Genomic DNA, 16,572 nt, shown 5'->3' on the forward strand with positions numbered 1-16,572 from the left:
CAGAATTTTACCCAATTACGTTGCATACATTTTCTCACCTACTTAGTTATCTTTCCAGATATGCTGGCTCTTACTTCACCTTTTCCTGTAGGTTTTTTAGTTTTCTATTCCTTTATATGCCAGCATGGACTGTGCAAGGAGCAGGCAGAAGCTCTTTTTCATGTATTTGGTTGTTCAGCAGTTTTTCAGCAGGACAACTATCTGTGAACATGAGGTACAGTTTTTTGGATGAACACCTAAATTAATTTGGTGTATATAGAGAGTGAGAAAGGAGAACAAGGATCAGAACCTGACTTTGAAGGATTCTCTGAACTTTGTGTCAAGTCGCTGTGATGGCTAAAGAATTAAACTGTTGCACTTGGAAACAAACAAGCAAAATCCTGTGTTTTACATTCAGTCCTAGAAATAGAGTTGAAAGGGACTCACTGGCTCATCTCCACAAACTAGCTTGGATGCATGTGTTGAGCTGTGTGCTGTTTCTAATATTCCTTACTTCTGGAGTAGGATTTGCACCTTCAAGTAGAGTGCTTAAATTCCTTGTGCAGTGGACAGACAAAAGTCAGGTGAATGAAAAGTTTTTGAGGGTCACTGTACTGAGCAAGAACTTACTCAAGAACTAAACAAATGTGGGACATGCATTTCTGTGTGACCTGGTTTTTCACCTGTCCTCCATTTAAGGTGCTATCCCTTAGATATTTCCCTGACCTATTCGTGGAATCATTTAGTTAACACTGGCTTTACAAATTTCTTGGCAATGCGTTTCGTTTGTTAATAACCTCCTGGTTAGAAGAGCATTCAGTGTCAATGTCTTGCTCAAATTTGTCATTATTTCTCCTACTGTTAGTGTGAATGTAGAGTAACTGATCACTAATACAACTTTTTTTCTAACCTACAGTTAGCTTCTTCAGACTAAGAAACTCTTTTGCAAGTCTCATTTTATAAACACTTTAATGTTCAAGTCATTTTCTTCTGTACCTTCTAAATTATCTTCATCATTAAACTTCAAATTTGATAACTCATTCTTCACCCAAATCCTTCTTACTTGTGGTGTGTTATGTGTAAACTTTTACTAATACATCCAACACTACTTTCCTTGCAGTGTTACTCTGTGCCTTCATCTGTTCCTGCCGTAGATGTCAGGCTAATCCCTTCATTTTACATATTAATTTTATTTATCTCAGATCATTTATTCCATTTGCAATATAATAAAGATGTAAATCCTGAAATCCTGATTTTATTCTGTGGAGAATTATCCATATTATAATGGAGTATTGTTGAGAGGGAAAAGGGCTATAGCTTGGAAATATCACAAAATGCTTCTTGTTCTTTCATTCTTTTCAGGTATCCAGAATGGCAACTCTCGGACACACAGTACTGAGTTAGATATAGAACATATCATGGTTGCATTAATGAGTCTCACACTGATATCAAGGTCTCAGTGAGTCATGAGGGTAAAAGGGGAAATCTTTTCATTTTAATTGACTAGCCAAATTTACATGAAAGTAGCAGAGTCATTTGATCACTGGAATGACTTCCTGGCAGTCACATTTTTTGTTCCCACTGGCATAGCTTTGCCTCTGCATTAGTTTCAGATACTTGGACTTCATCTGTCTGTTCAGTGCCTACTCAAGGTACTGGAGAGGCAAAAGTTCTTTTGCTGCAATACTGGACTTTACTGCTTTCTCCATGCTCTGCCTTGTGTACCTAAGATCTAATTGGCCTTCTTTTTCCTTATCCTCCTAGGCAGACTAGCAACCATTTACCATTAGTTTCAGCAGATTTGACTGTCCTTTGGTGTGGGGATAAGCAGGGATATCAAGCCAGAGTAACATTGCGTGCCCTCAGTTTTCTCACTTATAAAAAGTGTAACAGTACATCCTCTAAGGGAATGGTTTGAGTCTTAAATAAATAGAATCATAAGAATGGTTAGTTTGATAGAAATAGGTTCTCTGGTTTCGATGAGCAAACTTCAGAGACAAAAAAAAAAGCACCACAAAACCCACACAAACACCCCCACCAGGACCTCTTCTGGCTTATACAACTTAGCTTTTATTTACATCCTGCTACCTCTGAACCCTCAGAGCTGTTGCAGCAGATTGCAGAATTGAGGTAGCGTTCTGATCACATTTTTTGACTTATTTCCTCTGCCATCCAAGCTCCAGCTCATACAGGTATCCTAAAAATAGGAATTCCAGGCACAGAGATGGTGTGGTTTTTTTCTATGCTCTCAGAAAGCTGTTTGACTGTAGTTATATTTCTGTACTGCTTGAGCTACAGTAAGAAATGCAGCAGTGCTGTTTGTCCAACATCACTGTTAACTTTTGAAGTATTCTTATCAGAAATATAGCTGTATGTTTATTTAATCTATTTTAGGTCTCTTGGTAATCTTTCCAATCTTGTCCCTTACCAGCAGATACCGGGAATAGGTTTTCTTCTGGGTTAATGAAGTCTAATTGTGTTTCTCCTGATAACTTACCAACTTTGCCTCTTCCTATAAATTGTTCTGATATGGACACTGATAAGATAATGAATTTGGAGCACAGCCACAATCATATTTTCTAAATAAGTATGTCAGACAAAGACTGTTAGAACAATGAAAAGAAGAAAGAGATAATTTTGGCTTAGTATTGAAAACAAGACATGTTGAAAATAGACCTGTGAATCTGTAAAAACTAATATCAAAAAAACGGCCTAAGGATTTTTATCTGTAACGTGTCAGAGATGATAAAGTCAATGCTGAGTTTCTGCAAAAACTAATGAATGGGAACCATTTAGAGCAGACAGTACCCTCAGTGATAGCAAACAAGACAGTTCCATGGAATAATCAGTACATGAATTCATGTCCTTCTGTCTTTAGCAGACATTTAGCAGCTTATTCAAGTGAAAAACCACTTTTGTATACATGCCTACACAAAATAAGGCTACTGCTAAGCTAATGAACCAGAGAAAAGCATTTAGAAACAGCTGGTTCTTCTCCAAAAAGCTGAAAAACATAAAAATTGTTATTTACATGTTCTTGATATTTTTGGTGATGCTTTTATTTCAGTGCTCTTAATGTTCTACACATTCTGCAAGTCAGTGTAACCGAAGTACTAAGTTTCTGTGGTACTAACAAGGTTTGCCAGAATGACCTGTTATGTTATGGAATCTGAATATTGTCTGCATTATGTTCAGATACACACATTTTTGATGCAGTTACGTAATACAATGAAGTGCAGCATTTACTAGGGGGAACAGATTCCTTTTGAAATAGCAAAAAGCCCCTGCTCACCTTTTACAATATTTTTATTCAAGCTAGTTGAGGATATAGGGTAGAAATAAAACTGAAATTCTCTCGTTTGCTTTGTCTTCCTTTATCTGGGACCTTAAGAATCATAATACAAAAATAGCTGCACTTAGAGGGCATTGGGGAGTGTTGCTGAATGAAACAGTCTTTGTGACACACCAAACTGAAATCAGAAGTACACAATCTACCGTGTTATGAAGCAACGTCAGGCCAGCTATCCCCAAGCTGCTTACTGATGCGTTTGCATGCTGTGATCCATCTCTGACTTTCTCCTGCATGCTTACTCTCGCCACTGGCTTTGTTTCTAACCTTCTCTTCTGTTAAGGTTGGCAATGAGACTTTTTTTACAGTAGTTTGATGTCTCCTATTCATATCCTAATGATTTTTCTCTTTAGTTTTGAGACTAGGTATTGCTTTTGTTCCTGTTTGTGTGGCATGAACAATAATGGACACTTAAACAATGGATAACAATTGAAAATGTTGTCAAAAGTTCATATAAGGTCTGTTTTCAAATGCCAGCCTGTTTCAAACGCTATTTTCTGTTAACCTCAACTGGTCCAGGAAATATTCAGCACTTCTATAAGTTCAAGTCGCTACATCACTTTTCTCTTGCTTCCTTTTTAATGAAGACTGAAACTTTCTTCATTCTGTTCCTTTTAAAGTAGAAGGACTCAGTGTAGATTTAACACTGGATCTGCTTTTCAAACTCCCTTATTCATCCCACAACAAACCATATATAGGTTCAAATGCACTCATTTAGATCAACTGAAATATTTGAAGCTGAGCTGTCTGTGTACTATCTTATGCTAATGGCATTTCCATGATAACAAGTGTAGCGGGGGTGGACATCAGATTTATCAGACTTTTCCCAGTCATGATTTATCATGATAAGTGACCATTCTTTTGGGTAATTCACTGAATATCACAACTAATGCTAAAAGGCAAGTTTGGCATAATCCCAGTTTTAGCCTTTGGGATATACCACATTCAACATTTATACAGAGTAAGATGCCATGAAGTTCTTTATTGCCAGGATTTATAATAAAGTACTTCAGTATGCGCTGATCTTTTGCTATATGCAGGAGTAGTGATGTCGACTGACATAATTCTGAGCGTGTGTAGTAGAGGCCAAAATTTTGTCTGGAATGTTTTGGGGCAGATTTGGTGACTCTGTGTAATAGCGCTGTATTCTGCTATGGTTTAGATGGCTTTTATCTAGCCACTAGAGGCTATTTCAGGATGAACTGACAACTTGCACTGTATCTTTTTACTCAATCATTTCTATGTGCAGAGTGGCAGTAGTATTTTCAGAATAGCACTTACGATAACGAAAAAGTAGGCATAAATGGGCTGCTGAGAATTTATTGGTATTCCTAGTTCTGTTGATCAGGAGCCTTGCCAATACAGTGACTCAACTGCCTGTTTCGTGAACAGGTAGAGCCTTTTCTAGCCAGAGTATTTCTCCTCCTCAGAGATAAAAATAAGAGTTGGTGACTTAAGGGTAGAATGAACAGGAGCTAAGACAGCTTGTCATTGCTGAATCTTGTCCTGACAGCTGCCTTAGCAGAATGCATTTGATAAACTGTGATTGACAAAATACTTGAAAACTGCAGCTTAAAACTGAATTTGTGGAGCATGCAAAAGTAGACAGGAAAAAGTAAGAAGAGTCTTATGAGCGCACAGAGCTGTCATCATGCACATAACTCTCTTTAAATTTGAGAAGAAGAAAGCTGTAAGGAAACCTAGATTGTCCTAATGTAATTATCAAGATCATTAGTGTAATTGAGCCTTCATTTGAAGCTAGGTCATTATGCAATATTTTGTACTTGTTTGTTATGCAAAATCTAATGCTGTAACTTCATTCAGTAGTAGAGAAGGGGAAAAACCGAAAATTCAGCTCCAGTTCACCCTGAACGTTTGGAGTCCATACATAAAGTTTGAAATTTTATGGTCCATTTTAATAATTAAAAAAAAAAAATGACAAAAGTGGATATCATTTCAGTGACTTTACAGGTCTGGTTTGAAAACAATTGGAAGTTTCCACTTATTGCAAATTAAGCTCAGAATTCTCTAAAAAGGAAACCCTTCTAATGCATCTTCTGTAGGATTAAAGGCACCCAGAGGGCTTTTTTCATAGGTGAGTTTTCTATTTCAAATCGATCTCTTTGATAGTCTACATAAAATGTTATGTGCTGTCCCACAAGGTTATGGCAGTGAAGTACACCACTTCTCTATAAATACTGGGATGATTTTCAGAGTATTTCAATATAAATTTAATTGCAAAACCGAGCTATACAGAACACTGCTAGTATTGCCAAGTGCAGAATGCTGTAGCAGTAAGCAGAGAGCACAGTACTCTCTTTTCCTGTGTTGTTTGTAGTCATTAGACTGCACTAGCAGTTGATGCATTTTTGGTGTTCGTTCTATTTCACATTTGCATTTCAATTCCTGTGAAGGAAAGATAAAATAGAGGTAAACAAATTATGCTTATCTGCTCTTTAGTTAAGCTCCTATTAGACTTATGACTTTGAGAGAGAGAAGATTGGGGAAAAAATGCCTAGGTAGTCTTTACAGAGCATCATATGTCCATTCAGTTTCCAGCAGACTTCAAAAGCACATATCCCTGAGGTTTTAATGAAAATATAAATCAATAGGGAATAACTACAAATACACTTAAAATGAAGAGGAAACTAGGTTGCTCACCACATGACTCAGTATTTGTAGTTTAGATAGAATATATTGCAGTGTTTTTCACATCATAAATATCCTCCTGGTACATGTAGGATGTATTGTGTATGTCTATTTGCTCTAAAATGTTATCCCTTTTGAGTCATTGTGTCTAATGCTCTCTCTCTAACAGTGCACAGCATGAACTTGTAATATGTTTATGTGTGCCTGTCTTGTCCAGGCAATTCTTCTGGCTCTTCTATAAACTGTTTGGCTTGTGGAAACTGGGCAGAGGCTAGAATCTATCTGTCAGGAAACACATTAATAGAATTACTACTAGCCTATGTTGTATGCAAAGGGAAGCAGCTACCATGATGTGTAAGGTAAATGTACAGTATATGAGAGGTGAATGTGTGGTGGATTTTGTGCCTCTTCCTGCACTTCGTTGTTCCATTCATAGGACAAGCTTAATTTTAGTGTTTGGTTTTTTTTTTTGTTAGAAAAGAGCTGGGAAAACAGATCCGGAATGAGGTGCTAATTTTCTGTGTGCCCACTGTTATCCAGGGTGGTGGAGACAAAGCAGTGAAAAATTTCCTGAAGAGTCTTAAAATGCTGAATGGGTGGGAGAAAAATACAGCAGGGGAAATAGGGAATTGTTGAGGAAATACCACGAACCCTGGATTGTCTGTTATTATTCAGGAAAGTTACATTAGTGCGAGAGTGGGCAATCCTGTGACTGGATATGGCAGTAATGCGACCGCCTTCATACAGAAAAAAACCTACCTGAAAGTTTCTGTAAAGAACAAAACACAAAATATTATCGCTGCCGTTCAACAGAGGTGTGCAATGTCCATCCCGTAAACAATATGTTGAGTTCTCATTCTTCCATTTAAAGAATTCTGTAGTAGAACCGCAAAAGAGCCAGTGAGATGGGTTACCCAACGTAACAAGGCAGAGCTTCCTTGAGAAGAGTCACTTAATATTATTTAGTGTAAAAAAAAAAAAAGAAAAAAGAAACCAAAACAAACCCGAAAACCCAAGCAGCAACTAGTGACATGAATTGAGTCTGCACAGTGGTGGTAACATAGAAAATGTGAATGATTGTTCATTGCTTTTTCCCCATATAGGAAATCTACAGCATCAAATCAGTAACAGCAGATCCAAAATGAACAAAAACCTACTTCATAGAATCATACAACCTTGGACTGGTTTGGATTGGAAAGGACCTTAAAGCTCACCTAGTTCCAACTCCCTGCCATACACAGGGACACGTTCCATTAGAGCAGGTTGCTCCAAGCCCCTGTGTCCAACCCGTCCTCGAACACTGCCAGGGATGGGGCAGCCACAGCTTCTCTGGGCACCCTGTGCCAGAACCTCAGCACCCTCACAGGGAAGAACTTCTTCCTTATATTTAAATCTGCTCTCTTTCAGTGTAAAGCCATTGCCTCTTGTCATATCACTACTTCATACAACATTCAGGGAAGCTGTTGGACTACTTGTCCCTGGACTTTGTAATTAGTAACAATTTACACTGGTTCAAAACCAGATGTGAAATCAATGGAAGAAAAATCCAACGAGGGGTGTTGAATAAAAGTTTTAGGAAATCCGAGAGACAAACTCCTGGAGGTTGAGAGGCTATTCTGAAGGGTTCTCTTCATGGGTTTACTCTAGTTTTATACTTTTCCTTAGGCTAGAGATGTGATAGAAGATCTGACTTGCTACAGGTTATAGTTACATTCTTTGTCAGAGCAGAGTGAGAATGATTTTGTTTTGAAGCTACAGGTGATCTCATTATAGAGGCTGAAGAGAGAGGTGGTAAAATTTGAGATTGAAATCTTGTCCTTTGTAATTTTTTCACCAACAAATAACATGGTAAGACAGTAAGTTTGTCTGCTTGTCTGTTTGTGAATTGTGTGTCAGTTCTTAGTTCTTCAAAACTGTTTACAGGCATAGCTGCCAAATTAGATTTTGCCAACTAAATTACTTGAAAACTGTAATTTTTTTTTTTTCCCCACTAATACAACTTGCCATAGAAAGAGATGAGTAAGTGAAAGTGGGTCTAAAGGTGGTTGAGACTCATCAATTACTTAACTTGCTGTAACAAAGCAAAGAATGATTTTTAACACTGAAGAACTTAGCTGTATAATAGGAAGTCAGCTGCTGAAGTTATTAGTTTAAGAGCTTCTTTGTTTTGTTTTGTAAGGCATTATTATTGCTAGAACATTGGTTTGGGCCATTGATCTCCCTTTGGTGTTTCTTTGTATTTTTAGGGGCTTGACTTATCTTAAGTGAGCAATGAACTGCACTGTTAGAAGCATGTTGTAGGGCCTATGAATATTCAGGTCATTGAAAGAATGCCCAGTGTGTCAGTAGGACTGACATGGTAGCCATTTGGTCTTTCATACCTTTTTTGTCCATATGTCTTGGCTTTACATTGTTCTTTTGACAGATTAAATCATGTTTTAGTTGTTTCCTACTTCTGTTTGTTTTGGAGAAGGGGCAGGGTGACAACACCCAACATGTGGTTACAAGAATTTAGTGCTATTAGAATTGCATGGAAAACCTTTTTACCATTGTTTTATGAATCCCTCAATGTTTGTTTCACAGCTGTCATAGTGCTCCATTCTGCTGACATTTGATAAATTAAAACAAGTGCAGTCTTACCAAGAACAGCTAACCCTGGTTTATTCCCTTGCTCACAAAAGAAGCAGCAAAATGGTATGGGGAGATAATTTTTAGTATGTGGAAGATAATTTTTAATGTAGTATTTTGGTTGGCTTATTCTTTCTCTCCACCTCCAAGCTGAAGAAGTACAGGATATCAGTATCCTGCAATAAAGAGAAGAATTCTTTTTAGGGAATTCTTTTTAGAATTCAAATTATTTTTAGCCTTCTCTAAGCAGTTTCTATTTACAACATCCTGTGCGCTGCCAAAAGTGACAAAGAACAGCAGTGGGTGCTTTAATCCAAGTGTTGATTGGTTGTAGTACAATGCATATAGTCCCCTCTCAATTCCAGCTTTGTGCTTGACCACTTTTGTTGTATAACTTGATTCATGTGAATTTTGTCACCATATTTCTGTAAGGATCCAGGATTTAGTGATTTTTAAGTGTTTGGTTTTTTTTTTTTCCAAATAGGGTTGAAAAAGTTACACTTTCAGCAGGAACTGTTTAGTTTGTACTTCAGCATTTTAAATTGTCCCACTAACTTAGTAAGTCAGATGCTGGTCTTTCCAGGAATTAATTTTTTGATCAAAAACAGAGAGACTGAACTAATAAAGTGTTGAGAGAAAGACTTGAATGGAACAGGTATTAAAGAAAGAGCAATAAACTTTAGAATATCTGTAGTTGCCACTTGAGATTGAAGCTTTTCTTAGTTTATTGTGTCTTATGGTTTTATAAATTATGGAGATACTGACCGATAGCTGAATCATTGACCTGTACTGGGATACTAAGCCTTTCCTACGAGCATGAAGTAATAGTTGTTGCATTGACCCTTACTTTAAAAGCAAAGCAGAACAAAACTAAAAGGAAACAGTGTGGAAAAGAGCAAAAATGTTATGAAGTTTCACTCTGAGTTTTTCTTTTCATACAAGTCAGTGACCATGTTGAATTAAGAGGCAATTATAAACACTTTAGATGTAAGAGCTTGACTGTTCGGGGGCATATGAGAAGACTCATCCAAGTTGCCAGTGATTTAGTAGCATGATCTTAAAGTGGTATTGTGAAATTGATTGAAATTCCTATATAGACATCCATTAAACTTAAGAGGGCCTATATTTAATTCTTTTTGGAAATAAGACACATAGAAACCATATAATTTGACTGAAATAAATCCATTTGAAATTTAATTTCAGTTCACTGTAAGTTCTTAAGTGTAGACAGATTTCTGCACAAAGAAATAGACACACCTATGCACTCTGCTACGTGCTGATGTGATGCATGTCGCTGTGATTGCTACGGTACTAGTACATCCTAATGCTTTAATTAGTTCAGAGGAAATGAAAGTGCAAAATTAAGGTATCTGTCATTTGAAGTCCTGTACTGATGTCTCTGATGTAGCTAATTGCTTAGTTGATTCTCTGTAAAAGACATGGACAATGTGATTGGAAAATCCAGGTCCTGGTGCAGTAGATCTACTGCTGGTCATGTTTGGTAATATTTAGAGTGTCACAAATACAAATGTGATTAAAAAATTCTTCTGCCTCCCATTTTGTAGCATTACCTCTGGTCGACTGTGGAGAGAGAAAGTGATGTATTTCCTGTTGAGTTCACTGAACTATAATATTCTTTGAAACCTACTTGAACTAAGAGCATTTTCCTTTGTGGTGTTTGTCATTCTTGCATGAGAATTTGGGATGTGCACATTTAAATGTGTACTTTCAAAAATAAAACATGTCTTGTGAATATTTTTTATTGGAGAATGCTTCTGCTTGAGACCTGCAGTGTACAGTTCAGGTGAAGCTGTTTCAGTTTAACTGGCTTGGTGAATGTGCTTCAGAGAAAAGAAAAATGAATATGACTTCTGTAAAAGATCAAACAAAACAGTGGGTATAAAATGTGCGATAGAGCGTAATGGAGTAAAACAGCAGAGTAATTCTCTCAAGACAATGTAGGAAAGGAAAAATTGTGTATTCCTGTTATTACAGAACAGTTCATATTCCCATATTTTCCTACATGATTTTATTACTGACTTTTTTCTAATTTCTTCATAAACCATTGTTTGCAAATAGGTTAAGAGTACCATGTTTGTTATGTCTGTCCAGTATTCTCGGTCCAAAATGTTAGGGTAGAATGTGATGAAAATGCAAAACCAAGAAAGGTTATTTGAGTAAAATGTAGAGCTTTGACCTGCCCAGTCCTGAGAGTGGTGTGTCAGTTCTTACGGGGTTTGTCCTATTCCTCGAGGAACATAATCAGTGATAAATGATAGTAATAAATGTTGAGCAAATAACAGTGAAAATGTACGAAGGTACTAACAGAGGAGCAGCCCCTGCTCACTGAAAGGGTTCAATAGGGAGGACATCAGACACAGCTGGGACAAGCCTCAGCCATGTGCATATGACAGAAATGGAGTGAGGGTTCATTACTGGGTGTTTTTGTGTGAATATTAGGAGGGAGGGGAAGCAGCTGGAGAAATTCAGGGCATTTATTTGTAAGACATTTTTTAATACTTCTGAAGTGCTAGTTTCAAAAAAATAAACCATCCTTTTATTGTTTATTACTAGTAAAAGTTGGGGTTTACCGCTTTGATAAGGAGAAGAGGGAAAATGAGAACAGAGCTTAGGAGGATATTTATGCTCCGGTCATATTTAAAGTTCCATAGTTATCTTCTGGATGAACATTGATGGAGAGGCACTACTATAGGTGGAGGAACCAAGCCTTATAAGATACAAAAAGTTTTCATACTGTAAAAAAAATATATATATATATATAAACAACGTGCTCTCATCTTAAAGGGTTAAGCATATACTGTCTGTTAGCCAAGCTTTTATCTGTGCCTGCTGGGAAATGCTGAACAGTGGAATTCTAGAACGCCTGACTAAATTAGGTTGAAAATTCATAGTGCATAGTTGGAAGCGTCCATTCAAGCAGGACTGTGAAGGGAAAGAAAACAACTGGGGATTGGGGGAGGGGGGGGAGTGGATAAGAAGAGATAGGAGTGATACTTGCTCCTGGAAAGGTAACAGTTACGAAGCATTCTCAGGCCAGCTTGAAAGGGGGACCATAACACGATAGTTGGTGAGCAGCCTCTTTGCTGTGAGATAGACGTGTCCTGTGGGGGCCAACAATGCTTTGTGGTGGGATGCTGAGCAGTGGGACTTCTGACTGCGGGGTGTGCAGAGGTGCCTCCTGATTGCTGGTTACACAGCATAGTGATAGGGAATGAAAATGAGGGAGTACTTACAACCTCGCCTTCTTGGACAGCAAGAGGACGTTGTGTTGGTCTCGCACCAGGCCTTGTGGGAGACTCCTGGGCTGTGAGGGAACTTAGATAAATGTTAAAACATAATGGAAGAGCAGAAGCAGTGTCAGTCTCTGAAGAGGCTGCTGTGAGAAAGGAAAGGAAAATGAGTTTGCTGAATAATGTGCAGAAGACCAGCAGCTAATCTGGATACTGTGTGCCTCACAGGAGAGTGGCTTAAAATTGCAGTATTTGTTTTGTCCATTTTCAAAATCGGCTGCTAGTATTTATGCTATTATTTAAAATTAGCTGTATCAGCGTTGATTTTTAAGTTAAACTGGGGCTTGACGCAGCAAGCTTGAAGCTGCTACTCATTTATCTTTGAACATAATATACCAAAAGCAGATTTCTTTCTCTCTGATGGTTACTGTAGGAGCAAATGGACCTGTGGACATTGTGGGGTTGTGTTTTAGAGGAATGTGTACGAGGCAAGCATAGTAAATACACGCAAGATTTACTTTTCCCAGATATAAAGTGTGGTGTCTGATAAGGGCTAAAATTAGCTTAATCATCTAAAGATTTACTTACAAAAAGGTTTTTTTCCTAATTTTTGGCAAGGCCAAAGATTGTAGGTCATAGTCTATTCTTTACTGTAAGATAATTGCAAAATCCATTATTGTCCCTTGGAGATGGTTTTTTATAAAAGGCTGTACTAAATCTGAATAAAAGCCTAATAAGTAGATTAGTTAGAAAAATAGTCCTCATGAGGATGTTTGATTCTGAGTGTAGCTGCTACAGATAACCCTAAATGCAATTAGGTTTAACTCCCTGTGAGTGTCAAAGGAAGGTAATACCCATGGAGACTTCCCTTTAGATGACGCTATTCTGAAAGTGTCTCAACATTTAAATTATTCTTTCCTTTGGGCACTGGTAACAAACTTTAATTCTTAGAGAAACATAGTTTGGAAACTTAGGTTTTAGCCATTAGGTTTAGAGGTTTCACATCAAAAAGAGGGATGTCTCAGCTTCCTTGTGGGAACAGTTTGTTGTTCTCATCCATACCCTTTGTAATTGCAAGGATCAAATATCCCAAGGTGGACACAGGTAAAAACGAGATGACAGTAACACACACTTAAAGCTTAATGTGACAAAATGTCAGTAGGTGAGCTGTTGGTGGATTAATTCTGTTTTTTTGGCTAGAAAGGGAAATGAAAGCAAAACTTCTACGAAAAGTAAAATATGAAAATAAGAGGCAATAAAGATGTCAAACGCTTGCATGTTATAGGATGTAACAAAAACTATAAAATTGCAGACTGCTAAAATGATTTCATTCAATTGTGAGTAGCACAGAAGAATAACACTGTATTGAAGAATTTGGTCCCATTTTTACATAAAAAAGGACAAGATTAAAACTAAAACCCTTAATGAAATTTGTCTTCCTGAAGCTTTTATAAGCTTTTATAAGACAAAAAAGAAAACAATGGCATTCTTGCTACAGTGCAGCTTCACTGGTTTGTGTTAGTTGAGGTGCAGCAGACTGAGCCTGATTATGTTGATGGTCAATGTAAAACTCATTATGCTGCTGCGATAAACATATAGAAATCTATATATTACAGCTGAAAGTGTCCATTTTCCAAATGTATTTTAAGAGTCTGGTTTAGATGATAAAAGTTACCCTTTCGAAGAGCGCAATAATACCTACTTGGCTATAGGACTAATAGATAATACACTCAAAATAAGCTAGTATGATCTTAAATACCTACTGTTCAGCATGTGTAGAACTTCAGGTTAAATTCTAATGCATGTATTGTAGCCAGTTTTTAATGTACTCTGTCCTTTTTGTGGTTAATGAAACTGACAGTGTATGTACCTCCTGCAAAGCAAGATTTCATCAGTACTACTGCTGCTCAATACTCTTTTTTGTATGCCATTGATAACAACTTAAAAGTATTCTTGTTCTCCAGATAATAATGAGTAATATTTCTTTTATTATTCAGGAATGTTTTGGGTGGGAGGAGGTGAAACATTCTATTGAGTGTGTGTCACCAAAGGTGAATAGAATGTAAAAGGATGAGAAGAGCCATCTCTAAACTGCATTTGTTTTATTTCATTTAGATTTTCACACACACCTTTCTGAGAAATTGAAAGACAGACAGACAAGCTGGCAGCAGCTGGCTGAGACAAAGAACTCTCTAATACGTAAGGTTTTTATCTTGCTTAAACTGTGTTCCTTGTAAATGTAGAACCTAGTTTAGAATTTGTGGGGTTTGCAACAATTAATCTAGTTCTGTTTATGTTCTGCTTATTATGTATTTGGGGATTTTGTTTGTGTGTTTCCTCCTGGGTGTTTATATTCTGTTGAATAAACCTGATCTCTCTTTACTACTTACTTCTATTGCATTGTTGAGTTACCTTCCTGATTTGACTGAACTCAGGGTGGGGCTTTTGGTTTTTGTTGGGAGCGTTCACCAGGTGGTGAAGCAGCTGATGGTGCTTCACAGGATGGGGCTCTTTACGTGGAAAGAAAGAGAGCTAGGACTTGAGGAGTCTGGGTACACACAGGCCTAACTGTAAAACTGTGGTGCACGTATCTAGCAGTATTTTCACCAAAGAAATTGCACGCTTTATCCCTTGTGATGCTTGTAGGAGATATATATCTCTTACATCTGACTTTCCCATGACAGATTTAGTGATAACTCTGTTTACCTGTAGCTTTGATTTTGTTGTTGTTTTTTTTTTTCTAAGAGTTTCAGATTCAGCCAGTGACACTTGGTGTGACACTGAAGGTTTGCTTCTTAGGGGCTGTGCAAAACAGTCGGGGAGAGGTGGGTGTATTTATTGTCTCTGTTTTGTAGGGAATCACCTAATTTATTGTTTTTACTCCCCTTTCCCTACCTTCCCCCACTACACCACTACACAGCAAGATGCCTTTGAGAGGATGAGGATGCTTGGAAAAAAAATGGCAATATACTTTTTAGCAAAAGAAAAAGCAAGCTGTGGTAATATAAATCCAGTGGCATCTTAAGGCATTTTAGTGACATCTTCATCATGTGTCTTGAGTTCAAAATGTGGTTTTTCGTTCATCAGATGTGCATGCTTACACTAACTATATTAGTGTGTGCCCTTACCAGTTTATCAGGGGCTATTACTGTTAAATCTTTTGTCCTCGACACTACAAATTTTGCCTTGTATTTGACGAGATGAAAGATATATTCTTGTATTTCATTATATTCTTCCATTGCAACAATGACCTGCTACCTACATGAAAGATCCCTTTCCATTTGGGCTTGTCACTTAAGCACTTAAGCAAATGGTTTGCAAAATTATTCCTAACCAGGAATAATATTCTGCTTGTTTAATATTTAAATGAGACCTAAACCAATGTTTTCTTGTCACCCCCAATTTGATTTTCTGTTATACTTCTTTCCATAATTGCTGGATTGTTGCTGAAAAATGGTGAATGGCATTATGCTTTGAAAATCAAAGTGTCTGAGCAAATACTGGGCAGTTTCTTACATCAGATTCTGGAAAGTACTGAGATCTGTGACCATCTTAAACCTATTGCAGCCGAAGAATGCTTAGTGTGTTTTCAAACTGGAGATATGGACCGTTTTATGTATTTCCATGCTTCTTAAAAGAGTGGGAGCCACAGCATATAGTAGGAAAATTAAATTTCAAACAAATTTGATTTATATATTGATTTTAACTTTTGGCATTGTATCATTCAGGGCTCTAGAAATTAAGACAAACATGAGAAGGTATTAATAACTACATAGCAACTCAAAAATACTTAACGATAGTATTAATTTTCACCTCTGACTTGACAATAACGTATTTTAGAAAATTGAACTGTGACAGCAATAGAAAAACTTGGTACTTTTTGTGACTTTAATGAGTCTAATTACTTGGACATATGAAATCTGATATTAATAGTAAAATAGTTCATTGCATGCTCTAAATGTGGTAAGAAAGTAACAGTGAGCTTATAGATCCAGGTGTGCTGACTAGCGTTGATGCCAGCCAAATCGGCTATGGTGGTAGTTCAAGGGAATTGACCAAAACCAAGCTTTAACTGTGTTCCTTTTAAAATGTGCCGTAGGATTCTTTGCATCAGTCTGAATGCTGCCAAAACCAGACAGATGGCAGTAACCTTGGTTTAAAGCCTCAGCTGGCTGTGAATGCATCCAAACACTGTTGCAAAGCTTTTGGCTTGCATGTTGTGTCAACAAAAGAGGACTCTTTTTATCCCCATAAGTGGAGCCCTCAGACTTTTCATTTTAAAGGTAACCAGTTATTGAGTGTGCTCATTTAGTGGGTGGATTGCTTTGTTGTGTTCTAATGAAATGTTAGGTTTCTTGATCTACTGAGCCTTTATTTTGCTAAAGAGAAAGAATCTGCTGGTGCAGCCTAACAGGTAATGGGTAAAAGGATGTTAAGTGCTGAAGAGGGATGTTATAATGGTCAGTGCTTCAGAAATACAAGCAGAATGATTGTTGCCAGATCCTTGTTCAGACTTTGGAATGAAAACCGATAAAGGCATCCTGTAGGGAAAATACCTTCCCTTCCTTCTCTTTGGTGTAGACCTACCTAAATTTCACCTTTTCTGACTTCTCCCTTTCTGGGAGAATTCTTAATAATTTAAAAAATCCCCAAACACGCAAACAAAAAAAAAATACTTCTAATCTATCTCATACTAAACGCCCAGAAATTAAAAAC

At 37.3% G+C, this 16,572-nt stretch overlaps 1 protein-coding gene across 6 annotated transcripts in view; it reads left to right on the forward strand.

The window, feature by feature from the left end:
• Positions 1 to 16,572, forward strand: part of TENM2 (teneurin transmembrane protein 2) — a 681,089-nt gene that overhangs the window by 350,383 nt on the left and 314,134 nt on the right. For 4 of the 6 annotated variants that reach the window (XM_061456391.1, XM_061456390.1, XM_061456392.1 and 1 more), the window contains one exon: positions 13,972 to 14,055. The exons of the other annotated variants lie outside the window; for them this stretch is intronic. In XM_061456391.1, coding sequence (XP_061312375.1) covers positions 13,972 to 14,055 — 84 coding nt within the window. The remainder of the gene's footprint in view (positions 1 to 13,971; positions 14,056 to 16,572) is intronic. 6 annotated transcript variants of the gene reach the window in all.

Source organism: Pezoporus flaviventris, unplaced genomic scaffold (assembly GCF_033815535.1).
Source record: "Pezoporus flaviventris isolate CSIRO_AGI_PZ_B2104156 unplaced genomic scaffold, CSIRO_AGI_Pfla_v1 ptg000023l, whole genome shotgun sequence".
In the NCBI taxonomy this organism is placed as follows: domain Eukaryota; kingdom Metazoa; phylum Chordata; class Aves; order Psittaciformes; family Psittacidae; genus Pezoporus; species Pezoporus flaviventris.